Here is a 27,723-nt window from a genome sequence, read left to right on the forward strand (position 1 = left end):
TGAAGTATCAAGTATCGACATTAAGTTGGACTTGCTTGGACTATGTGCATCAACAGGAAGGAATTTGAATATAAGTGCCAACTCAATTCCAGTCTAAATATTAAGCAACAGAATCATGTCTAAATTATTTGTTGGATAGATCGTTTGTTTGCTCTCTATAGGAATGCCTGTCATATATGAACATTTTATTTGACATGTTTATGAGACAGAGTAGTTCAATGTGTGGATTATAAAAAATGTAGCCCTGTCTAATTTTTGGAATGCAATTCCTCTAGAATGGTAAAAAAGGCATGGTAGCCTGTACTATTCACCGAAGTGTTGCAACTGTTAGATGCGCTAAGAATCTTGTTTTGTCTGTCTTTTTATTTTTCTCTCACCAGCGCCCACATGAAAAATTGGCATGGTTGATTCACAGTTGATTGTTCATCAAGTAATTCCTTCTGATGGGAGCCAGGTGAGTCATTATTGTTGTCTTTTACACCCATTATATGCAAATTGTACATAAACATGTACCTATCCTGTGAAGGGTCTAGTAAAACTTAAGCAAGGGGTACTTCTTGCCTTAGTTTTAGAATATTATATGAAACGTGAATGAAATGCTTTATTGAATGCTTGTAGAATGATTTGGTACATGAATGGGGATTAGATTTTGCTCTCAGATGATCTGTAAAAGTTTGTAGTTTTTCCATCTTATTGTTTGTTCCTCTTCTTGTATTTTCTTTCTAGGTTTTTGCTGTTATGTTATTTGCCTTATATGATTGTTTATGTTTCAATTGCTCACTTTCAGACCTGCACTAGGCAGTACTAAAGGTTGATATTTAGTTTAGAATATTATATGAAACGTGAAAATGTCGATGTGTGGTAAATTTTTATCTTATGTAGGGATAGATATAGGTGTGACTGGGGGCAGAATACTAGGAAAGATTTTTCTACCTTGAAACGTCATAGTGTGGGGTGAAAGTAATCATATCATCTTGTAGCCACGACGGGGGTGAGTTGAAGTAGAGTCCAATTCCTACAAGTTTACATGCAGAAGTTAACTGAAAGAAATAAAAAATTAAAATTAAATTACGTATACTAAATAAGAAAGGAGATTACAAAGTGTCAATACAATTATTCAATGTTTCACCCGTCCAGCTGTTGTTAGAATTTGTCTATGTTTGTGTGAGGTTGCCTGCACACAAACAATGTGGATGTATCTTGCCCGAAATCTAGTGCTTATCTTGACAATGTGCCCGTTTATGCAGTATGCTATTCACTGTTTCTTCATTTGCTTATTTGATTCGAGTTGTGGTGTGCTTCTTGCAAAACTTACAGGATATATAGATAATGGTCAATTTTGTGCATATGAGCTTTATTCTGTTGAAGTGTTTACTAGTTGTTTGTTTGGTCGGTACACTTACAAGTTTTGCAAGATTACATAAACAGCGTTAGCTGGAAGGAAGGTTTGTTTGCTGTAGAGTGATGGCATTTGTTCTTTTTCTTAGTTCTGGCCTCAAAGTTTAGTCAGAATGATTCTAACATTTTACACTTCCATATGAGCATTGTTCAGATTTATGGAAATAATGCCCCCGGTATTTTCTCGGGATGCTTGGGGTTGTGCATGGGAAATGATTTGGGATGCTTGGTGCTAATGAATTTGCATGCAGAAATTAACTAAAAGAATTAAACAGTTAAAGAAAAATTACATATATTCATCGAGAAACGAAATTACATAGTGTCAAAATTTTGGTACAAATATTCAATGTTTCATCTCCTTGATACAAATTAATATTGAGTCATCTCCTCTAATATTTATGATAATTGAGCCGATGATCAATGGCCCATTAACTCATCCACAAACGAATAGTTGGAGAAGCGGTTGATGTCTTCTTCTAAAGGTTGGTAATTGCCCATATTCTGGAAATGACTTGGATTACACTAAGCTTCCATTTCTCCTCCATTGGTTGATTCAGCACCGACCTCAGAAGTTGGAAATGGCACTTGGCTTTCATCTGTAGCAGCAATCTGTGGCATTTGTGGCAATGGCCATTCCCCAACTAGGTCTGGAAATAATTCGTCCATGTCGTCGCCAATGGTCGGAGAATTGATCAAGTATCCTTCTTCATCACTAGCACCCAAGAATATCAGAGTGTCATGAGGACATGTCAGTGTTGTTTAGCAACTGATCCCGATGTTCATCAGAATTATTGTTGCCCATCTGATTATCATTCACCAAATTACTTGGCTCACAAGCTTCTATTACGCCATCAACAGAGTCGGCACCGACCGAAGAAGCTGGCAAGGGCACATGATTTTGATCAGCAATCGTGGCAGATCTGGCAGTGGCCATTCCATCTCACTGAAAATCATCTTAGTATCATCAAGAGTGTTAATATCATCAAGAGTAATAATATCATTGATCATCATGGTATTATCATCAGGGAAGTAATTACTGTTTATGAACTGATCATCATGATTATTATAAGTCAACTGGTTATTACCTTTCTCATCATTAGAGACCACAAGAGTAGTAGGAGAGCGGTAGTTTTGTGGTTCCAGATCATATTTTCTTGTGATCCCATTTCTTGCTCATCTTTTTTCACTTTTTTGTCTTTTGTTGTAAGACTGGGCTTGGGCTTGGGCTTGGTGAGCATCTTCTTCTTTGGATATTGATGTTCTGATAATGATGAGGAACACTTTCTCTTGTTTTCGAACAACATCTCATTCTTTCTCAGCCGACAAATCACATAATCAAAGCGGAACCCTCACCAGAAAGACTATATTCCTCTAAAAACCACCCACTGTGTTCCTCGGACCCTTCATTCTCGTAGCGGAATTTTCGTTTATGTCCGATTTCATTCCCCTCTTCATCATAAACAGCATCACAACGTTCGCCATTCCAAGTCCCTCCTCCGAGCCCAACCTTGCGGTTGATTTTTTGGGAACCCGCTTTGGAGGATAACGTGTTGAGTTCGGAGAAGAAATACAATTCTTGATCATGGGGATGGAGTTGCTCTCCTCCAAAGCCGTTCCAAATCTCGGAGGGTTCGAACTCGGTGCCGAAAATGTTGAACTTCCGGATAATGGTGTCATACGTTGCCATTAGAGCCTTTTTCTCTACAACCATCTTGTAGAGAAAGAGAGTGATGAGTTCTAGGTCTGGGGCGGAAGCGGAAGCCGACACGATCATCGGAGTCATATCCTTATTATCAACAACAATATAGAACCCTAGGTTCTACGAGATGGATGAGAATATAGAGATTAGGAAAGCTAAGCTAAACTAGGGTTTCAATTTGAGATGTGGAGTTGTTTCCTTATCAGATGTGGAGAAACTTAGAAGAGAGAGACCTTATATTTATAGTCAGAGTGAGTCAACTGATTGTTGAATCAGATCCCAAATGCATTAATTACAATTCTCGGATTGAAGGATTTCGAAACTACTTTGCCACAAATGAAGGAAAAGTAAAATTAGCCGTTGGGAGTATCAATGTTTGTCCGCACCACACCCTCTGTTCCAGTGGTGGCTCTTGACTCTTCAGATTTGCATATCGGTTCGGGTCGGGTCGGGATTTGGAGCCTAATAGGTAGTCGAACGAACGATGCCGTGTTCGGTTTTTTGCTTTGCTCTGTAAATAGTTTGGATGTGTCAGAATTTAATAACTAAAACGAAAACTGGATTTGGAAAAAGACAAAAAAAGGTTCGTGGTTTGTTTTTGTGTAGTTTATTATTAATTAGGAGCGAGTGTGAGTTGCTAATTAATAAATACGTTGAGTTTTTTTTTTCTTTTTTAGGAGAATAAATGGGTTGAGTTTATTTATTATGTGTATAAATTTGTGTCGTTTATTATGTGTATAGAAACATTCTACTATGGGAATTACTGCTGAATGATAAATAATCAGTGGTAATAGATTAGTCTTGTAATTGCATATCATTATAGTCACAAAGAACAGTAATTTTTTAATTTGATATACATGATATTGGGGAAGGGGGTTTTCTCACCCGTACTCTCAAAGTGTCTTGAAGGATGGTCTTGTGGGTCGATCTTGAGATCTAGTTAGTAATTCAAGGTCATTTCTACTAGGCTAGAGTCCATTAACACAACAAATAAGTTGTTATAGTGGCCAATTTTTAGCAAATTATAAAATATTAAAAAACAGATAAAACAATATCAATTTTTCAAAAAAGCCACTGATATATGATCTTCTCTAGGCCAGTCCCCTCTTTGAGAACATAAGTTAGGAATGACTTTGCAGTGCATTAATTTTTTTTTTTTTATGGGTTAAGACTTTGCAGTGCATTTGTTATTGTGGATTGAAGATATGATTAGGGGGTGGGTACGGTTTGGTTCGATTTTCACCTCAAATTGGAACTAAAAACTAATACTATGTAACCGGTCTAGTTCAGGCAAAAAAAATTTAAAAATCGACCGATTTGGTTTTGCCCTGAATTGGTCGATCTGACCAGTTTCGATTTTGAACCGAATTGTTAATTTATTATTTTTAGAAAATAAAAATTATAATAAAAAAGTTATTTTTTGGGTTGAAAATTAAAAATGATCCAATGCTGGAGATGCTCTTTGTGTTACTATGAGATGGATTGAGGCTTGCACTATTCACAAGTATCTAAATTCTATTATCTCAGAGTCTGATGAATTGGATCATTATCATAACTCAGCAGTAATTCCCATAGTAGAATGTTTCTATACACATAATAAACGACACAAATTTATACACATAATAAATAAACTCAACCCATTTATTCTCCTAAAAAAGTAAAAAAAAACTCAACGTATTTATTAATTAGCAACTCACACTCGCTCCTAATTAATAATAAACTACACAAAAACAAACAACGAACCTTTTTTTGTCTTTTTCCAAATCCAGTTTTCGTTTTAGTTATTAAATTCTGACACATCCAAACTATTTACAGAGCAAAGCAAAAAACCGAACACGGCATCGTTCGTTCGACTACCTATTAGGCTCCAAATCCCGACCCGACCCGAACCGATATGCAAATCTGAAGAGTCAAGAGCCACCACTGGAACAGAGGGTGTGGTGCGGACAAACATTGATACTCCCAACGGCTAATTTTACTTTTCCTTAATTTGTGGCAAAGTAGTTTCGAAATCCTCCAATCCGAGAATTGTAATTAATGCATTTGGGATCTGATTCCATATATGATGAGCAAACAATCAGTTGACTCACTCTGACTATAAATATAAGGTCTCTCTCTTCTAAGTTCCTCCACATCTGATAAGGAAACAACTCCACATCTCAAATTGAAACCCTAGTTCAGCTTAGCTTTCCTAATCTCTATATTCTCATCAATCTCGTAGAACCTAGGGTTCTATATTGTTGTTGATAATTAAGGATATGGCTGACTCCGATGATCGTGTCGGCTTCCGCTTCCGCCCCACAGACCAAGAACTCATCACTCTCTTTCTCTACAAGATGGTTGTAGAGAAAAAGGCTCTAATGGCAACGTATGACACCATTATCCGGAAGTTCAACATTTTCGGCACCGAGTTCGAACCCTCCGAGATTTGGAACGGCTTTGGAGGAGAGCAACTCCATCCCCATGATTAAGAATTGTATTTCTTCTCCAAACTCAACACGTTATCCTCCAAAGCGGGTTCCCAAAAAATCAACCGCAAGGTTGGGCTCGGAGGAGGACTTGGAGTGGCGAACGTTGTGATGCTGTTTATGATGAAGAGGGGAATGAAATCGGACATAAACGAAAATTCCGCTACGAGAATGAAGGGTCCGAGGAACACAGTGGGTGGTTTTTAGAGGAATATAGTCTTTTTGGTGAGGGTTGCGCTTTCGATTATGTGATTTGTCGGCTGAGAAAGAATGAGAGGTTGTTCGGAAACAAGAGGAAGTGTTCCTCATCATTATCAGAACATCAATATCCAAAGAAGAAGATGCTCACCAAGCCCAAGCCCAGTCTTACAACAAAAGGCAAAAAAGTGAAAAAAGATGAGCAAGAAATGGGATCACAAGAAAATATGAATCTGGAACCACAAAACTACCGCTCTCCTACTACTCTTGTGGTCTCTGATGATGAGAAAGGTAATAACCAGTTGACTTATAATAATCATGATGATCAGTTCATAAATAGTAGTTACTTCCCTGATGATAATAACATGATGATCAATGATATTATTACTCTTGATGATACTAAGATGATTTTCAGTGAGATGGAATGGCCACTACCAGATCGCCACGATTGCGATCAAAATCATGTGCCCTTGCCAGCTTCTTCGGTCGGTGCCGACTCTGTTGATGGCGTAATAGAAGCTTGTGAGCCAAGTAATTTGGTGAATGATATTCAGATGGTCAACAATAATTCTGATGAACATCGGATCGTTGCTAAACAACACGATTACATCGTCCTCACGACACTCTGATATTCTTGAGTGATAGTGATGAAGAAGGATACTTGATCAATTCTCCGACCATTGACGACGACATGGACGAATTATTTCCAGACCTAGCCGGGGAATGGCCATTGCCACAGCCATTGCTACTACAGATGAAAGCCAAGTGCCATTTCCAACTTCTGAGGTCGGTGCTGAATCAACTAATGGAGAAGAAATGGAAGCTTATTGTAATCCAAGTCATTTCCAAAATATGGGGAATTACCAACCTCTAGAAGAAGACATCAACGGCTTCTCCAACTATTCGATTGTGGATGAGTTAATGGGCCATTGATCATCGACTCAATTATCATAAATATTAGAGGAGATGTGACTCAATATTAATTTGTATCAAGGAGATGAACATTGAATATTTGTACCAAAATTTTGACACTATGTAATTTCGTTTCTTGATGAATATATGTAATTTTTCTTTAACTGTTTACTTCTTTTAGTTAATTTCTGCATGCAAATTCATTAGCACCAAGCATCCCAAATCATTTCCCATGCACAACCCCAAGCATCCCGAGAAAATACCGGGGGCATTATTTCCATAAATCTGAACAATGCTCAGATGGAAGTGTAAAATGTTAGAATCATTCTGACTAAACTTTGAGGCCAGAACTAAGAAAAAGAACAAATGCCATCACTCTACAGCAAACAAACCTTCCTTCTAGCTAACGCTGTTTCTGTAATCTTGCAGAACTTGTAAGTGTACCGACCAAACAAACAACTAGTAAACACTTCAACAGAATAAAGCTCATATGCACAAAATTGACCATTATCTATATATCCTGTAAGTTTTGCAAGAAGCACACCACAACTCGAATCAAATAAGCAAATGAAGAAACAGTGAATAGCATACTGCATAAACGGGCACATTGTCAAGATAAGCACTAGATTTCGGGCAAGATACATCCACATTGTTTGTGTGCAGGCAACCTCAAACAAACATAGACAAATTCTAACAACAGCTGGACAGGTGAAACATTGAATAATTGTATTGACACTTTGTAATCTCCTTTCTTAATTAGTATACGTAATTTAATTTTAATTTTTTATTTCTTTCAGTTAACTTCTGCATGTAAACTTGTAGGAATTGGACTCTACTTCAACTCACCCCCTTCGTGGCTACAAGATGATATGATTACTTTCACCCCATACTATGACGTTTCAAGGTAGAGAAATCTTTCCTAGTATTCTGCCCCCAGTCACACCTATATCTATCCCTACATAAGATAAAAATTTACCACGCATCGACATTTTCACGTTTCATATAATATTCTAAACTAAATATCAACCTTTAGTACTGCCTAGTGCAGGTCTGAAAGTGAGCAATTGAAACATAAACAATCATATAAGGCAAATAACATAACAGCAAAAACCTAGAAAGAAAATACAAGAAGAGGAACAAACAATAAGATGGAAAAACTACAAACTTCTACAGATCATCTGAGAGCAAAATCTAATCCCCATTCATGTACCAAATCATTCTACAAGCATTCAATAAAGCATTTCATTCACGTTCAGTATAATATTCTAAAACTAAGGCAAGAAGTACCCCTTGCTTAAGTTTTACTAGACCCTTCACAGGATAGGTACATGTTTATGTACAATTTGCATATAATGGGTGTAACAGATAACAATAATGACTCACCTGGCTCCAAACAGAAGGAATTGCTTGATGAACAATCAACTGTGAATCAACCACGCCAATTTTTCATGTGTGGGCTGGTGAGAGAAAAATAAAAAGACAGACAAAACAAGATTCTTAGAGCATCTAGCAGTTGCAACACTTCGGTCAATAGTACAGGCTAGTATGCCTAATTTACCATTCTAGAGGATTGCATCCCAAAAATTAGACAGGGCTACATTTTTTATAATCCACACATTGAGCTACTCTGTCTCATAAACATGTCAAATAAAATGTTCATATATGACAGGCATTCCTATAGAGAGCAAAGCTCATAAACGATCTATCCAACAAATAATTTAGACATGATTCTGTTGCTTAATATTTAGACAGGAATTGAGTTGGCACTTATATTCAAATTCCTTCCTGTTGATGCATACAGTCCAAGCAAGTCCAACTTAATCTCGATACTTCATTTCTTTCAATTCAAGGAAATCCTCTGCAGACATTAAATGAAACTTAAGCTTTTAACTTTTATTCATAAGTAAAAAGAGTATCACTAAACAACGACTTTACTATTGTACTAGCAAGCATCTTCTAGTGCAGGTCTGAAAGTGAGCAATTGAAACAAAAACAACCATTCAAGGCAAATATCATACAGCAAAAATCCTAGAAAAGAAAATACGAAGAAGAGGAACAAACAACAAAATGAAAAAACTGCTAACCATAGATCTTCTGAGAGAAAAATCCAATCCCCATCCATGCACTAAATCATTCTACAAGCATACAACAAAGCATTTCATTATCAATTGCAAGGAAGTTAAAGAAGAAAAAAAATCCTTTAGAGGAGAAGATTGTGTGATTCAGAAAGATCTTGTTTGTAAGTGATTATGTATGAATTCTAACGATAGACCATACCTGAATCATATTCCCTGCAAAGCCAAGTTTCCCGAGAAAGGACAAGGGTCATCATTTGCATAAACCTGGACAATTCTCAGATGGAAGTTTTAACTGTTAGAATCATTATGACTACAATTTGAGACCAAAAACTAAGAGAAAGAACAAATATCATCTCCTTCCAGCTATTGAATCTTCTGTCAAGCTAAAGTTGCTTTTTAATCTTGCAAAACTTTCAAGTACGTTTACCATCCAAACTTAGTAAACTTCTCAAACTTTTCAACAGAATAAGCCACATATTTACAAAATTGACCATTTTCATAAAATTTTAGCAGGAAACGCCCAAAGAATAGAACAATTAAAGTAAAGAAACAAACAATCAATAGCATTGTGCATAAATGGGCACATTGTCCAGAGTGCACTGGACAAGATATACACACATTGTTTTAGAGCAGGCGGAATTCAGACATACTATATGCTTGCACACACCCAGCATGGATGTGAACACAAGTGCATGCTTAGAAAGGTACATGAGAGAGAGAGAGAGCATACGCGGCATGAGGAGTCAGATGTGGGTCATTGCACCAGCCTGGTATTTGTTCTGTATCCTTGTTTATCATTCCAGGCACATAAGGAAATGCTGAAATTAATTTCCAACATACGACACATTTGTCTTATAAGAAGCTGAAGTTCCCCATCCCCCAGCTTTTCTGGCTGCATTTTTGTTCCATATGGTATTTCTTGAATCCTCTCAGGCAGGAAAAGAACGACGTCATTACGCGTTTCTAGTTTTTCGTTTGACAGCCCTGTAACCTGCTATTGTGTGGCATTGAAACTATAAGCAAACAGCTTAGTGTTATAAGTGTGGAGTTTGTCAACTTTGGACAGCATGCAAAAAAAATTGAATCTACACAATGTCTTAAGACATAATAGAGTTGATAGAAATCAACAAATCTAGGTTTGAAGATATAAGTCTAGGTATGTACATTTAGTATCTTGCCCCTGACAGCCATTTCAGCTCTTGATATAAATTAGTGATCGAAAAGTATGACTCAAGTATCTATAAATTAGTGATCAACAATTGACCCAAGTATGACTCAATTTCCGTTATCGGAGCAAAATTCACATCAGCTACCAACAGTGCAGTGGAAACATCATACGGTGGCAAGTAAAGTTTTGAAGCAGGGTAACATGTTAAAAGGTTGTTTGAGGGTCAAATATGAGCATTAAAAATGAAATGGTATATAGTAGAAGGAATTAACAAAAAGCAGATGACATGAAGCCCTTCTCAGAAATTTGTATTTTTTCTCAGAATGCAGAGATTGTAAATTTTGAGAAAAGTAAATGACCTCCAATATCAAGCCGGAGAATCAACACAGGCCAGGTCATTAGGGTTAGAGAAACTGATGCTATTCCACCAACTAAGAAATCACCAAATTTGGGTTCCTTTATCTGCAAGGATTTTCAGAGTCCCAATTGTTATGCCAGTCGTTTTAGAATCAAATTGCCTCCAATTAGCTTCCTCCGTGTCCTATCTTGGAAAAAATAAAATAAAATCCCCAACCTCAACTTCCTAGTCTTGTTCCTGCCAGATTTTGCTACAGTAAGCCTATTTCATTGATGAAGATTGTTTTGTTCCATTACAAGAAGCACTCTTGTTTCAGAATCATTGTTATAAGAATATGGCATCAATTTGGAGATATTATCACACTTAATCTCTACACAAAATCTCATCACTGGCAGAATTGAATGTGACTAACCAAATCATATCTAATCAAGCATCTTTCATAAAATTTCAATTTAAACACAACAATTGAAAAAACAAAAATGAAATTTAAAATTTAAAAACATAGATTTGAGTTCACCTTTTTTCTGAGCCAATTTGGGCAGCTTAGGAGCTTCCTCCACAAATCGACCCTTAATCTCCACATTCGTTGCAACTCTATAGCCCAACTACTCTCCGTCAAAGCCTTCTCGACTTTCTGCATATTTCATCACATTATACTCAACCTTCGTTTTCCCTGTCTTTCTTTGTAACATTTTCTCTGCAACCAAACACAATTAACAAACGAAACGACTGAGGAAAGGGAAACTAGGAACCTGAAGAGCCGCTTCGATTTCGTCGTCGACACCGCGAGCTTAAAGACGAGCACAATGCTTCGTCGCCGTAGGGGTTTAGATCGATCGCGCTCATTTTTGGTTTCTCTCATAATGAGAAAAGAAGATCCCTGCGTCAGAGTTAGAGAGAGAGTCACATCTCGTTCGCGCATATGCGTCTCTTTGTCTTCCTCTGAGTTTTTCATTTTTGGACAAGGAAGGGAGGGCACGAGACAGCATGGACTTCATTCAATGTCGTTTTGGCGGGTACACAACCAATTGGCTGCCCGGTTAGATTTTTATTTTAGTATAAGAAATTTGGGAATGGTGATTTTACACAAATATTCATTAGGTGGGTTTCGAAACACTGTTCACATGAGTGGAGGTAGAAGAGTTCAATTAACTTAGTTATAACACACTAAGAGCAACTCCACCCATTTGCCCTTAGCCATGGCAAAGGGGGAGCTAGGCAGCTACTATTCATGTGAATAGTAGTTGCCCTTACAAAATCCGAATTTTGTGTTTTCACCCTTGCTATAAGATTATTCATTTTTTGTTTTATTCACAATTTTTTTACCTCAATAATTAATTTGGATAATATTTTCGGATAAGATTTACGGGTTCCTACGTGTCAAGACTATTCATAATCGGATAAAATTTCGGGATAAGATTTTTTTGTTCAAATTTCGGATGAATTTCAAAATTCAAATTTTAGATTAATTTTTGGGTTCAAATTTCGAAAGAATTTCAAAATTCAAATTTCGGATGAATTTCAAAAATCAAATTTCGGATGAATTTCAAAAATCAAATTTCAGATAAATTTGGGTTCAAATTTCGGATGAATTTCAAAATTCAAAATTCAGATAAATTTGGGTTCAAATTTCGGATGAATTTCAAATTTCAGATAAGATTTTCATCCAATCAAATCAAGCCACGTGGCATCTTTATCTTGCCAAATTTTTCTATAAAACCAGAGGCTCACCTCATACCTCTCACACCACATCTTTCAATATTTTCATTTCTTAGAGTTTAGAATTCATACTCCATTCATTCTCAATGGAAGAATATAGGAGATGCTTGGAGAGGCATGAGAGAGAAAGAAAGGAGAGAAACCGTAGAGCCGATGAAATCAATGAGTTGCAGAGGCAAGTTGATGAACAAGTTCTCATAGCAGTGGCAATGGAAGAGGAAGAGAACCAAGGTCGCCGCCGTGGTTCACAAGTCGGCCGTCGCGAATGTGGATGATATAGGCATTCTCGGGGTAAGAATCTTTTGGAAGATTATTTTATCCCAACTGCTTTGTACTGATGTTGATTTTCGAAGGCGATTTAGAATGCAACCTCATTTGTTCAATAAAGTCATGCATGATATTTGCAATTATGATGCATACTTTGTTCAAAAGTGTGATGCTACTGGGGTTTTGGGCCTTCTTCCGGAGCAAAAGCTTACAGCTGTTATACATGTTGGCGTATGAAGCATCTGCTGATCAGGTGGATGAGGTTGCCCGAATGGGGAAGTCCACTACGTTGGAGGCTTTGGTAAGATTTTGTGATGCAGTTGAAAATCTGTACACTAGGGACTACCTGCGTAGACCTACTCCCAGGGACCTCCAACGGCTTCTATAAAAAGCCGAAGCTCGAGGATTTCCAGGAATGATTGGTAGCATCGACTGCATGCATTGGCAATGGAAGAATTGCCCAACTGCCTGGCAAGGTGATTACGGAAATAGAAAATGCACAAAAAGTATCATCCCGAAGCCGTTCTGGCTTCGACACATGGGTTTGGCATGCTTTCTTTGGAGTTGCCGGAGCCCAAAATGACCTCAAAGTCCTGGGTCAATCTCCGGTTTTCAACGATGTTTTGAGCGGCAAGGCCCCAATATTACCTATGAAGTCAACAATACAGTCTACCAGACGGGGTATTATCTAGTTGACGGTATCTACCCAAGGTGGACCACATTTGTCAAATCCATTCCGAATCCCCGATCCCATAAGCAAAAATTATTTGCTACTTATCAAGAAGGATACAGGAAAGATGTCGAAAGGTGTTTTGGCATCCTTCAAGCTCGATGGTTGATTGTTCGAGGTGCGGCCCGTATGTTTGATGAGGAGATCCTCTGAAGCATTATGATGACTTGCATCATCCTCCATAATATGATTGTGGAGGATGAGTACGATTATGATGCTGGAGAGGTCTATGAACCGGATCCAATAAACACGGCCTTGACCCGGATTTATGAAAGGCCCATGGGGCCAAATGGAGAACCGTTTGAGCCGGAACCGTTGGTGAGGGACGATCGTATGATGACCCGGATGATAGATCGATATACAGAGATGCAATCTTCGTATATTCATGAAAGCCGTCAACTTGACTTGATAGAGCATTTATGGACGGTGAAAGGGAATGAAGATGAATGATGGAGCATAGATGCTTTGGTTATGTTTTAGGCCTTATGTTTTGGTTGTGTTGTTTAGTATTGCTTATGGTTTGGTTGTGTTGTTTTTTTATTTATTATTGTGCCTTGTTTGTAGTTTTTGTTTTGATTTTAATTATGTTTTGTTTGATGTATGGAATATGTTGAATAAAATTGTCTTTTATTGAAGGCTTTGTTTATTAAATAAAGAAATCCAATACAAGTCATTAAGAATTACTACTACTAAAATAAAAAACATGAAGTACACCAACTTTAATAGAAAACAAGAAAAATAAAAATACATAAAAGGTATGCCAACTAATTTAATGGTTTTGATCATTTAACCAATCCGTGTTGCTAGGCCCATCATCCTGGAAAAGTCTTCTTCTCATAACATCCCTTCGTTCTAGCTTCCAATATTGTTTTGTATCAGGGGACATATGGCTTGTATCCATCGCCATAGTTTCCCAATCCGTCTTCTCCATATCTTTTTTGCGCAAATACTCCTTTTCTCGTGCACACTCGGCTTGAATTGCCACCTCCATATCTTGGCATTTTTGCTCCATTTCAATTCTTATGCCGTTTTGCCTTGCAATTTCCTCCAAAAACTTTGAATTATGATTGCTTGAATTACCCGCTTTTCTTTGCCTTCGCAGCCTTCGGCCAATGGGCCTCAGGTTCCTTTTGGATGGGTGAGTCTTCACTCATAGGGGAATCGAGAGGTGAATCCGATGTCGTTGTATCACGGAGAGGCGTCTCGTTTAACACAACGTCGGGACCCGTGGGAATAATATTGAAGCGTTTACAATATTTCACCACCTCCCAACATTCATGATGGGTGAATTTTTTTTTGCCACCCCCGGTTGCACCGAACCACATCTGTGCTTGAATGAGCTATTTAACAAAAAAATGGAAATGCAAGAAATATTAACAAAATATTTGAAATGCAAGAAATATTAACAACATATTGAAAATGCAAGAAATATTAACAAAATATTTGAAATGCAAGAAATATTAACAAAATATTTGAAATGCAAGAAATATTAACAACATATTGAAAATGCAAGAAATATTAACAAAATATTTGAAATGCAAGAAATATTAACAAAATATTTGAAATGCAAGAAATATTAACAAAATATTGACAATGCAATAAATATTAACAACATATATATATTAGGACATTAAACTTAATAAAACGAAAATTACAAAATACTTACCTCGTTAGTACGATTTTCCCCACTTCTATACAAGTTCATCGCTTTTGCCAAGGCATCTCTCCATTTTGCCATCTCTTTGTTGAGAAGTTTCCACCTACTCGACAAAGCCATTTCCGTACGAGGCGAGTCCGGAATTTTTTCGCAAAATTCGGCATGAATTTTTTTCCACATATGGAAAAATTTCATCTCATTGCCTGTCAAGGGACAATGACAAACTCGGAGCCAAGCCTCACACAAAGAAACATCTTCCATGGTGCTCCACGCCCCTCCGGTTTCAATAGAAGAAGCCATAAAAATAAAAAATAAAATTACAAGGTGAAAGAGATGAAAATGTTGAGTGAAGAGTGAAGAAAATGTTGAGTGAAGAGTGAAAACAATGTTGAGTAATTGTAGAAGTAAAATAAAATGTATGAGAATTGGTGTTGAAAGTGAAGGGTATTTATAGGTATTTATAGGAAAAAAAAATCAAAATTTTTTAGGATTTTTTAGTATTTTTTTTAAAAAAAAATTCGATTTTTTTTCATAATTTTATTATCCAAAAATCACCAGCCGTTGGATGAACATTTGGAATCAAATCGAGCGCTGGGCGTGCCACGTGTCTTCCACCCGTTGGGCTGGCGTACGACGTCAACAAGACGCGTTCAAATTTTTAACATTGGCGCGTGCATTGCACGCGCCAACGGTAAAAATTTGAATTGCACGCGACGACGCCACCGACGTCGTCATGACGCCACCCCTACCGCGCTTTTGGACTTGGCGGAAGTTGCCTTGGGCCACCGGGTTGGTGGGTCCCACACCCCGGGCCTGGGCTTCTCATTGGAACGAATTTTTTCCCCCTCGGCCGGGCTGCACCGTGGAATAGCTCTAAGGAGTCGCTGATACGGAGATTGTCATGGACTGAATTAAGTATTAATACGTCTTGGATTGGCTTGGCCTGGCATAAGCTGAATAACATTTGTACTATGTTTGGTGTATGTTTGATTGACTAGGACTTTTTTTTTTCTTCTGAAAAGTTAGATTTTTTTTATATTTTTTTGACTTTTCTTCTCTCTCCATCTCTTTCTTCCTCTCTGCATCTCGTTTTTTAATTTTTGGACGAACCTCTCTGCATCTCTTTCTTCTTCTTCCCCTCTGCATCTCTTTTATCTTCTTCGTCTCCATTTTCTCTCCTCTACTTTTGTCTACTTTTCTTTTCTTTTCAAAAAATTTCTCCCATCTTCTCTGTTTTATTCTAAAATTTTATCTCCTCTTCTTCTCCATTTTCTTTCCTCTTCTCCTTCATTTTCTTTCTTCTTCTCTATTTTTTTCGAAAAATTTCTCTCATCTCTTCTTCTCCATTTTCTCTCATCTTCTCTGTTTTGTTTTTAGAAAATTTTATGTTCTCTCCTCTTCCTCTTCTATTCTGTCGTCTCCTTCTTGGGTGGCTGTGGCTAGTGGTCATGGTGGGTGGTTGTATCTGGTGGTTGGGGATGGTGGTTGTGGCTGCTGCGTGGTCGGTCGTTGGTTGTGGGCTATTGGGTGTGGTTGCTAGTTGCTTGGGTCGTCGGGACTGTTAGTCCCTCCTCTCCAGACGGGTTTAGCTAGGGGTGGTTGCGGTTGGGTAACCGTGAATTTTTACTCAAACCGCAAACCGACCGACTATTTGCGGTTTGGTGATTTTTGAAACCGCAAACCGACCGCGTTTTGCAGTTTACCGCATTGCGGTTTAAAACCGCGAGTTCTCAAACATTCACAAAAATATAAATTCACAACCTAAATAAATAAATACACAACCTCAATTTCTCAAACATATATAAATTCACAATCTCTTCAACTTTTCAAGCATTCACAACCTAAGAAAATTAAAGTTACAATTCCAAGCATTCCAATTAAAGTTAAACTTCTCAAGCATTCCAATTCCAAATCCTTTAACGTTATAAACCAAAAGGAAAATGCAAAGCAAAATGAATTAAAGTTACAACAAAAATGAAAAATCCAATTCAAAGTTAATTAAAGTTACAAACTAAAAGGAAAATGCAATGCACCAATGTTACAAACTCAAGTGTTGGTGGTGAGTGGATTTGAAGAACCCCGTTGTGTTGTTTGAGCACCAATGTTATCTACAAATAAAACAACATAGTTTAGTATATTTTATTATAAGAAGAAGCATAAATAACATTAGCATAAATAAACTAATTACTTACAAGTTGTCATATGTTCCATTTCCTTGTAAAATTCAACTTCATCATCCGTGTGGCTATACTTTGCGGTTTGCCGTAACCGCAAATTTTGAAAATCAAATACCGCAACCGCAAATGCGGTTCGGTTCTTAATACCGCAAATGCGGTTCGGTTTACCGTGATTGCGGTTTCATTGCGGTAAATTGTCGGTTGGTTTTTGCGGTTTTTCGATTTTTGCGGTTTAAAATGCCACCCCTAGGTTTAGCTACCTAAGGAGGTATTTTTGGTGGACCCAATATTAGTTAATCCCATTTAAAATTAGAACAGGGTGAAACAAACATGGGAGAAACTTTAGCCAGTCCAGTCCAAGCCAATCCCCTGTACCAAACGAGCCCACTCTTTTCTTCTTCTTTCGTTGGTCTTAACTAGACATGTCATTAGTTCGATTTGAGTTTGTACAACTTACTAAACCCAAAAATAAAAAATTCGCTAATTTATAGTGTTAATATTTTTTCAGTTTAGTCATTTATATTAACTTCATTTTTTTAATATATTTTTATTTTGATTTGATTATTTTCAGATTGTTTAGCATCAGTTTCTATAGAATTTTATGAATATGTATTCTAGGAACTTTTTTTGTAGGCGCATTTTTATCACTCTTAAAACATTACTACAAACGGGGTCTAACTAGGAGAAAGGGTATTGACTTATAGATCAATGGTCTCATGTTCGAACCCACATAACACCCTTATAGTGTGTGTGAGAAATTTCTTATAGTTTAGACTATCACTTGTATTAAAAATAAAATAATTAAAAAAAACCATTACAAGACTACTTTGGTGCAACTGCCAAGAAATTTGAATTTAACTACTACAAAAAAGATGTTGAGGAGAATGGAAACCCTAATTCCTATCAGGAGAAAAAGAAAATTCGATAAACCATAGAAGTACATGTAAAGTGTCTTTAATTGTTTGTTCTTCCTAGTTAGTGTCTGGACGCAAGTTCATCAATGTACTGACTCTTTCGTACCGATGAATAAACTCAAAATCGATTTTGATTCAAACAGAGGACTTTGAGAGACCTGAGAAGCAAAAGCAACCAGCGATATTGAAAATGTTGGCATTGATCGATGTGCTGTATTGTATATAAATAGCTTACTTCCAAAATCAATACAAAATTGGCCTTTGCAGACCACAATTCCCTCTATGAAACGCACAAGGTAGATACTCAACAAACTCTATCTCAGGCAGGGTAAATTTCTCTCCTCTTACAAAACTAACAACGTGTAAGATACATAGAATTCGGCTTAGCAAAGGGAGAAAATATTACAGTCGGAATTGCACTCTTCTTCGACACACCCCACCCCCTTTCTCGCCAAGTGAAAACATGTACAAAATGAGAAAAGGGGTGGGTGTGGGTTGGGGTGGAGGCTTTTGTTTAAGGGGATAAAGTTGTATTTACCCCCTTCCTCTCTGAGAAAGGTATGCCTGGTCTGCGCCAAGGAGGCGAGCCTGGAATTCAGCCCACTCATTTTTGCACCGTGTTCTTACCTGCATGAGGAACACCAGGAAAGAAAGTAAAACGGTCAAATGGAAATAGTTTTCCCCAACAATTACGAATGCAAATTTTTTAACTCAGAAGTATGAAAAGGTTAAACTAGTAAACCAGTAAATGCATTGAAAAAAGCGGATGAAATCATGGGTTATAAGTCTACCATAACGATAAAGACATACATTTCAATAATCCAGAACATAGCTAAGAAGAAGTGTAGAATGTATGATAAGAACTTAATATACCATGTCACGTACCCCTTCCCATGGAGCTTTTCCATCCTCAGGATCTCCCTGAAAATTGATGATGATTTAAGAATGATCAAGATTAACAGGTTTTCATTAGGGAAATAAGACAACGTGTTAAACATAAGAAAAGTAGCTACAAGATGATATGAGCACCCCATGCAAGGTAGAGACATCCATTGGCTTTTTACCAACTTAGAAGTAGAAAACTAGTTGATAACGACCTCACGCCAAACAAATTGATAACACCATCACATAAAAAGCATGGTCCTGTTCTGCCCAATAAAATAAAATAAAATAAAAGCAGGGTCTTGGTCCTTACTAATATGCTGCGCCATTCCACCTATATCTATCCCTACATAAAATTAAAAATTACCAGATATCTATCTTTTCACATAATTTTTTAAACCTAACCAAAGCAAGACGTACCACTTTCTTAAGTTTTACTATACCCTGCCTATTCTATGTATGATTTCTTTTTGTCATTGTCTACATACGATATGCTCATAAATGTGTGTATGCATACATGGGCTATCTCTCTAGAACAGATACCAATGATCACTCACCTGGCTCCCAAGAGAAGGAATTAATTGGTGAACAATCCACTGTGAATCAACTACGCCAATCTTTTCATGTGCAGGCTGGTGAGACAAAAAAAAAAAAACAAAAGTCTTAAGGTTTTCTCAGAGTAGAAAGGCATAGCTCATCTAGCAATTGCAATGCTTCAATTAATAGTACAAGCTAACACATGCCTACTTTACTACTCCAGATGAATTGCATTCCAAAAATAGATAAGGCACTCACATTGACAGCGTAGCTCATAAATAATCTATCAAAGAAATAGGTAAGGCATAATTTTGTTTAATATTTCATGCTTGTATTTTAAGCATTGAACTATTTATCATTTGGAATGGAATTGGGTTGGCATTTATTTACAAGTTCCTTGGTGTTGACACATGCCCAACAACAAATCAACAATCATTGCCTGCATTGATTCAATACATTGTTTCTTTTGTTTCAAGGAAACCCTCTGCAGACACTATACGAAAATTAAGCTTTGAACTTTCAGACAAAAGAAACAATAGTATCATGAAGTGAACTTTCAGACAACAGTTAGAATAGTATCTCTAAACAAAGTTGTAAAAATATGTTTTTGTATTAAAAAGTATTTTGCAGGTAATGAAATGGAGGGTGGCAGTAACCAATCAACAAAGACATGAAATGAAACTGTGTATTTCACCAAGCCTTTAAAATTGATTAATTGAAACATAACCAACCATGTAAGGCCATCCTAAAAAATACGAAGAGGAACAATAAAATGCAAAGACTGTCTACCTCTACACATCTTCTGAGAGCAAAATCCAATCCCCATCCATGCACTAAATCATTCTACAAGCACAAACAAAACATTTTATTATCGATTAAAGGGAAGTTAACAAAGAAAAAGAACATAAAATCCCTTCAAAAGAGAAGATTGTGAAATTTGAAAAGATCTTGTTGTATGTCATCATTCTGTATGAATAACCCAGCCGGAAATTAACAATACACCATACCTGAATCAAATGCCATGCACACCGCCAAGCTTCCCGAGAAAAACCGGGGCCATTATTTCCACAAATCTGAACGATGTTCAGATGGAAATGTTAACTGTTAGACTTAGAATCATTCTGACTAAATTTTGAGACCAGAACTATAAAATAAAATAAAGTTGTTTATTTAATCATGCAAAATATTTCAGTATAACCTTATTAACAAAGCTTAACCTCCAAACAACTTAATAAACACTTCAACTGAATAAAGCTCATATTTACAAAATTGATAATCTCCTCAATTTTTTGCTTGAAGCACCCAAAAATTTGAATAAAATGTATAAACAGTAAATAGCATAGCGTATAAATGGGCACATTGTCAAGATAAGCACTAGAGTACCAGGCAAGGCATATCCACATTATTTTAGAGCACGCGAGCTCACACAAACATGGATACATGCATGAACACAACAAACATGTTCACACACGTGGCTGCTCATGGTACATGAGAGAGAGAGAGAGAGAGAGAGAGAGAGAGAGAGAGCATACGCAGCACATGGAGGGAGATGTGGGTCACTACACCAGCCTGGTTTTTCTTCTGTATCCCTGTTTATCAACCCAGACATAAAGAAATGCTGAAATTAATTTTCAAAACATGGCGCATTTTATAGCTGCATGATGATTTGAGTCAGTGTATAAGGGGAAAGGGGTGTTGAGTAAGAGAGGAGAGAGAGTACTTGTGAGCTTCTCTGTCACCTCTCCTCTTTGTCATCTCCCATGTCAGTCCATTATTGGGCTCAAGACCAGGTTGAGAGATCTCCAAACCATATTTCTTGACCAACTGAATATACCTGGTAAATCACACAGAGCATCAATTGGAGAATAAGGTAAAAGGGAATGAGTAAAAAACATGAATGGTAAAATCAAGACTAAAAACCATGATTGATGGGTGAACAAAAAAAAATCCATGTTTGATGAAAGAGAAACTTACTTCTCTCCATCGAAGTGCTCAAGTCCCAAATCTTCATCCCAAATGAAAATATATTCATAAGCTGCTACAATATCAGGATGCAAAAACCTTTTTGCATACCACCTGCAAACATTGAAAAGTATTTACATGACAAAAGGCTGCAAAAGCTCGATTCTGTAAAGAAATTAAAACTGACTGCAACTAGTTTAAAATGATTTCGGATTGGAAACAGTTACACAAATGAGAACTTTAAACCATGAAAAACACCATTAAAACTTACCATTTTGCTTGTCTCTTCACACTAACATGAATTGCCCTCTTTGACCACTCAAACTCATCCCATTCACTAGTCCGACCATCATAGTGAAAAAGCAAGATTGCGAAGTTCTCAGAGAACTACCAAAATGTGAGAATGAATGAACATCAGTACTCTTGAAATCAAATCAATAAATGAAAAAGAAAAAGAAAATAGGAATGGCACATTTTTTAAACCTTTTTTACTGCTGCATCAATATTTTTTTTCTGATTAATACCAACTGTAAATGATACCAAGTACTTAGGAATTGTTTTCAGATCCTGCAGAATTCAAAATCGTTATTACAAGCATTTTCACAGACAGATAAATAAGCAACATGCAAAATCAACAATGGTCCCCAAGCTGGAGAGTAAGTGTAGGACTACTACTAGTTGGAAAACTACTCCAAGGTTACACAGTGATATAGACGCATACAGACAATATATGCATCCGAAATTTGACTAATTCGCCCAACTAATCTTTCCTTCCAATACCATCTCCTGACTTCCTCCTTTCCACTCAAAAGCAAAACCCATGAATCCTAATTCATTCAGACATGTGGCTACTTCATAAAAATAAATAAAATTATTTTGAAAATTAAAAGATGTGCAACACTGCTATTTTGAATATAACCATTAAATATCATACCGCACTGGGTTCACCCCATAATCTACGCAGATAAAGATCAGATTGTGGAACAATAATTCCAGGAGGTAGTGTTTCCGCACCACGAGGGTTTGTTGGAACATATATCTGTGAGAAAATTAACAAAATAGTATGAAGCACGATTACTTAATGCAATGGACATGAATTATGGCACCATCACTAGCACCAGGAACAAAATTTTATTACAATAAAAATCAAGAACCCCAACTACACTAAATTCAGCAACATGCAACAATATCAATCGGAATAATTTCCACCAAGGACAAACCTCTAGGAAAGAGAGGGCTGTAATAGTTCCTTTTTGTGGTGTGATGACAATAAACATGATAGATGAACAAGGATCAACAAGTATGATTTTTCACTTAACTAATTTTTTAAGAAAGGATTTTCATAACCCAAAATCAGTCATCTAATAGTCAAATTCAATGCCTGTACTTATCTGAATTATAAAGTTCAACAAAGAAAATCAGACGAAATTTATTTGGTCAGACAACTAGTACACATATGAAAATGCGTTGATGAACATATGCTATATGCTATATAGGTCTAACAAGTTTGGGAACTATTTATTAGAGGAATTTTAGTTAACTAATGGCATAGTGTCCTTTGGTAGGATTATAAAAAGTACTGTGCAAAACAACACATTCGGTCACCAATATTAATATTGAGTTCCTACAATTATCACTATCTTCTACAACAAACAGTATGAAAAATCAACAATAAACACATATATTCAGAGTGAGCACAATAGGCACCTTAGGGACACCCTCTGATCCTTCATCTTCAAGACTTCTGTTTGAAGGAGGAGGATTAGGTCTACGTAATTCGGTGAAGGCTACATCAAGAGATGTTATAATGCTTGACGGAAACCTAATCTGTGGAGTTTAAAACAAATCAAATACATATGCACGTCCAATTCATTTTAGACACACACTGATGAAGGCCAATATACCTTGGTTAGAGAAACTGCCGGTAATGATACGCCAATGAAAAATCCAAAGACAGCTCCCAATGTCGTAGTGAAAATTAGCCTGGCACTGTCATTTGATTTTTTACCAACCCCACTGAAAATTAAAATAAATAAATAAAGTTCAAAGAAAAAAACTGATGAGGAACAGAGTGTAAAAATAACAATCTTTAGGAAGCATCTGGCATTCTGCATCAGTTTATTAATACGCACCTACGATGTACATTGACCATATTGGTGTTGTCTCTGAGACTCAACTCAAAAGCTCACACTCCCAGAAAAAACTCGATTGGTTCAGCAACTTCTTCAGCCAATATTGCATTCTTCAATCTCACAATCTTTTATCAAACTAACAAGCCCCGAAATTGACTCCTAAATCAACACAAAACCACAAATCAATTTCACCATTCATCCCCTGCTCCTTCCTCATATCACATTCGCATTCTTCATCAACATAAGAAAAGATCAAAATTTCCAATGATCCCAACGTTCGATTAAGCAATAAAATTCAATTGCAGCATACGAAAGTATTGAAACCAACCGAAATGAACGAAAACGAACAAAAATGAAAATCATATTGTCTTCGTTCAACAAACAGAAAATTTGAAATCAAAATTCAAAGACATGAATGGCATTGCAGAGGTTCTAGGGTTTGAAACTTACGCGCGTCGCCGATCGTATCGGAGAGAGAAAGAGAGAATGTACTGCTACAGCCTACAAACACCTTCGCGGCTACACTTGGTATTTTTATGGTTTTGGTTACCAAAAAAGGTTTGCTCCAGTTTTGTATAGGCTGATCAAATTGCCGCTTTGCTCTTGGTTCGAGCTTTGATAAACGTACCTGCTCTTCATTTCTCATCTTTTTTTAAATGCGCGCCACGTACGAGACTTAACATTGCATTTTAGGTGCACACGCCAAACTCTCATGACGCCCTTCATTTCTCTGTCGTATACTTGTTCTTTTGTGTCTATATGCAATTTTCCACACACAAAAATGATAAAAATACCTAAGATAGATAAAGAAATTGTAAAAATACCAAAATTTGGCAAAGACACCCAATCCTTGGTATGCCAAACGGCTGGCATTTATGTGTATTAACCATGTAACAACACTTGACATGTGACAATTCACTCAAATTATAGAACGTTATGATAATTAATATTAAATTTAAAAATATAAACTCTACACTCAACACGTGTGATAATTTAAAGAAATTCGTAAAAATAAGTTAATATGCCACATTGTGTTACTGCAAATCTTTAAATTTTCCTGCCAATATGGTTTCTTGTGTCATATTTGATGGGGGAAAAAAAAGAGTCTCTCTCTCTCTACAATGGGAGCACCCTCACCTAGGTGTGAGAAAAATTTCCCAAATCAAAATCTGGTTTTGGGCTCACAAGCACTTTCGTCAAAAAAGGTACGGGCAAGGGTCTTAATGAACTTCACTCTGTATGGGAAACAATCCACACTTGGAAGGCAGATCTCTGACAATTGTAGATCTGGAGGGGAAGAGTCAGTGGGAGGAGTAAATGTTGTCCAACTACTGGTTTCTAGAGGAGTAATGGCGAGTATTGGCTCTCTGAAGTTGCTTATTTGGGTAGCTTTTCTAGCCTTTTGTTATCAATGCTCGTTTCTTTTCTCCCATCCAAACAACCAACAAAACCCCAGTATCTGAGTCCGCCCACAAATCAAGTGCTCAAAACTTTGCTTTCCCAAAACCAAAAAGCCCAACACAAAAACACCATCAAGAAATCTTTACCTGGTTTATGCTCCGAGGGTGGTGTTATATGATGGCCAAGCCCGCATGGAAGATTTGGTTATAAGGTTGGAGGAGTTGCTAGGAATTTCGAATTTAGAGAGTGGGCCAAAACTGGCAGGAGCAATCATCGCAAGGAAAATTCCAAACAGAGGAGCCATTAAAACTATTCTTCAGAATGCGTGGGCTATTTTCGGAGAAGCAAAAATTTCACACATTAGGGATAATCTCTTCACTGTGGTGGTACAAGATGAGGATATGGCTGATAAGATTATAAATGAAGGTCCCTGGTCTGTAATGGGTTTCTGCTTTAATGTCCAACGATGGCCAAGCAACATGGCCATAGAGGAACTTCCACTCCATAAGGTGGCTTACTGGATTCAAGCCCATGGAATCCCTTTGAATTTACTCACAGCGGGTAACGCCTTTAAGATTGGTGAAAAGTTGGGAGAGGTTAAGGAAGTGGAAGATCCCTGGGAAAAAGGTTCAAGAGGATTTTTGCGCATGAGAGTTCTGATTGATTCAAAAAATCCTCTTCCTCAAGGTTTCTGGCTGCCTCGTGCGGAAGGACAAGGAACATGGGTGGAGTTCAAATTTGAGCGGCTGCCAGACTTTTGTTTCAACTGTGGTAAACTTGGTCATCTCCAGAGAACTTGCTGCTCCAGAGTAGTCAATAGGAAAACTCTGAACCCACAGCTTATGGTGACTGGATGAAACCAGAGCAATCCGTGATGCCAGGCTTCAATCAACACACAAGCTCCAAGAGGAGTTCGGAGGCGAGGGGACAAATAGGTGTGATTAACTGTGTGTTGGTGGCGTGTGGGCCAACCCGAGAAGAGAGCAAGGGTACGCCTCACCTTACACACCACCAATTGGTACAACCTGAAGCTTTGGAAATGGGCTGATGCAATGCAGAGCTTCTCATCGCCAAAACGCTGACACAACAGATCCTTCCTAGCAAACCAAAGCCACCAAAAACGTATGTCGAAGCAAAAGGTAAAGGAGCATCTGCTCTCTACTTTAAATACTGATTTGCAACTTTTCCATTGGAACTCGAGGTGTCAGGCGTAGGTAGGCGAGATAGAATAAGGTTATTTTGGTGGAGGAGAATGTCAAGTCGGTGGCCATGGCCCATGGGAGAATGGGCCTATTTCTTTGAGGACCATCTAAATTGGGCCAAGACCCAAATAGTTTTGGAAAACATTTTGTCACTGATAGGGCAGCACCGGACTCAGAGAGAAAGGCAGACGAGGAGAACATGGGCTTCACAAATGAGATAGCCGTTGAGCCCATTTTTAACAGCCCTTTTGACACAATTTCAGCCTCTGCTTTTCAGCACCCATCATAGAGAAATGGATGAGGCCTTTGTAAGGATGGGTATTAAAGGGATGCTAACCTGGGTGGCAGAAAAATAAATCAGTGTTTAAAAGGGCAAAGTCTCTAAACGTGAGGCAAGTGACAAAAACATTTCAAGAAAGAAAATACAGTCGTGAGGGAAACCCCAAGTCCAGTGAGGCTCTCTTATGATGACTTCTCGAGGAAGGCTTAACGGACATCCATGTGGGGTGGTGGCGACGTTGGAAAAGGAAGGACTCGCAAAGGAGAATGCAACATCTGGTTCAAGAATTATGTGACGGCTGGCCAAAAACAGCCGCAAATTTGCCATGAGTTATTTGTCTTGGAATTGTCAGGGTCTAGGGTCGGACCTGACAATTCGATCTCTAAAATAGATCATAAAAAGATACCGACCTGCTATTGTGTTTCTCATGGAAACAAAGGCGAATCACAATAGACTAAAGAAGTGTGGCCAAGATATGGGTTTTTCTGAAAGTTTTTGTATGGAACCGTTAGGTCAGGCTGGAGGTTTAGGGCTTTGGTGGGACAACAGCGTGGAGGTTCATATTCTGGATTTTTCAAAAAATGTCATTAACTCTGAAGTAACGGAGAAAGGTGGGGATCGTAGTAGGCACATTTCTTGGATATACGGTACTCCCTATAAGGAAGAGAAGTCTGATTTCTGGAGATGGATTGGTACTTGCCTTCAACCAGGAGAGTTCCCATGGATGTGTATAGGGGATTTTAACGAGATTATTTGGGAATTTGAGAAGAAAGGGGGGAGGGCTTTTAACCATAAGAGCAGAAGATACCTCCAGGATTTCATGAATCAAATGCAACTAATGGACATGGGGTTCCAAGGGCAGGCCTTTACTTGGAGAGGGCACAGGGCGGAAGGGGTTTTGGTCCAAGAGCGCCTTGATAGAGGGCTGATAAATTATAGATGGCAGGAGGCTTGGCCATGCTCTGTTGCAACTCACCTCCCAGCTGTGGGTTCTGATCATTGTCCCATTCTCATCCAAACCGAAGGAAGACAGGAAAAAGCCTCTCGCCGGTTCAAATTTGAAGCTTTCTGGGTCGCTGATCCAGAATGTGGAGATATTATTCATAAGAGCTGGACCATGAATAATTGGAGGGGTATAGTGGCTTGTAGGAATATAAAACAAAGAAGGTGCAGGTATGAGTTAAGAAAGTGGAGTCGAGGAAAATTTTCAAATGCCAAGTTGAAAACAGATGCGTTATCTGTTGAGCTTGTCTTTGTTAACGTGATCGGGAAGCAAATGAGAGAATAATTGAGCAGATAAAAATGGAGCTAAATGAGGTTTGGGGGCAAGAGGAGAGTTTTTGGAAACAACGATCGAGAATCCAATGGCTAAAGGAGGGGGACTCGAACACTGCTTTCTTCCACCATTGTACCCTCCAACGAGAAGGATAAATAGAGTGAGCAGGATTAAGGCGATGGATGGAGTCTGGGGAAATCGACGGTCAAGTCCGTAAGGCTTTGAAGACTACTTCAAAGACCTTTTTCTGCTGGGGTCAAGAATTTTGGGATGTCCTTGCTTTCATATCTCATGTGATCACTTATCAA

The 27,723-nt window shown here is 37.8% G+C and overlaps 2 protein-coding genes and 2 long non-coding RNA genes across 5 annotated transcripts; all 4 read right to left on the reverse strand.

Moving 5' to 3' along the window:
• Positions 1-2,725: 2,725 nt before the first annotated feature.
• On the reverse strand, positions 2,726-3,181 carry LOC103327095 (uncharacterized). Its single transcript, XM_089048955.1, has one exon. It carries the CDS (start codon positions 3,179-3,181, stop codon positions 2,726-2,728), a length of 456 nt encoding a protein of 151 aa, XP_088905081.1.
• Positions 3,182-7,839: 4,658 nt separating this feature from the next.
• Positions 7,840-11,287, reverse strand: LOC148921490 (uncharacterized). 2 transcript variants are annotated; one of them, XR_016128528.1, is made up of 6 exons: positions 11,032-11,287; positions 10,797-10,913; positions 9,484-9,744; positions 8,953-9,017; positions 8,760-8,810; positions 7,840-8,132 (listed from the first exon to the last, which is right to left on the reverse strand). It is a non-coding gene; the product is annotated as an uncharacterized LOC148921490 (long non-coding RNA). The 2 variants fall into 2 exon arrangements; XR_016128529.1 differs by having other exon boundaries at positions 9,484-9,747.
• A 5,303-nt stretch (positions 11,288-16,590) lies between these two features.
• On the reverse strand, positions 16,591-16,942 carry LOC148921491 (uncharacterized). Its single transcript, XR_016123283.1, has 2 exons — positions 16,845-16,942; positions 16,591-16,760 (listed from the first exon to the last, which is right to left on the reverse strand). It is a non-coding gene; the product is annotated as an uncharacterized LOC148921491 (long non-coding RNA).
• Positions 16,943-17,927: 985 nt separating this feature from the next.
• Positions 17,928-23,907, reverse strand: LOC103325487 (trimethylguanosine synthase (DUF707)). Its single transcript, XM_008227672.3, is given in 16 exon segments — positions 17,928-18,370; positions 18,629-18,664; positions 19,183-19,257; positions 19,952-20,005; positions 20,170-20,213; positions 20,216-20,235; positions 20,695-20,751; positions 20,883-20,996; positions 21,137-21,238; positions 21,396-21,511; positions 21,608-21,691; positions 22,059-22,163; positions 22,832-22,951; positions 23,029-23,140; positions 23,257-23,415; positions 23,707-23,907. Coding segments are annotated over 15 exon segments (1,152 nt in total). The 5' UTR covers positions 23,277-23,415; positions 23,707-23,907; the 3' UTR covers positions 17,928-18,277.
• Positions 23,908-27,723: the final 3,816 nt, after the last annotated feature.

Source organism: Prunus mume, linkage group LG1, assembly GCF_029339155.1.
Source record: "Prunus mume cultivar Tortuosa linkage group LG1, ASM2933915v1, whole genome shotgun sequence".
Classification (NCBI taxonomy): Eukaryota; Viridiplantae; Streptophyta; class Magnoliopsida; order Rosales; family Rosaceae; genus Prunus; species Prunus mume.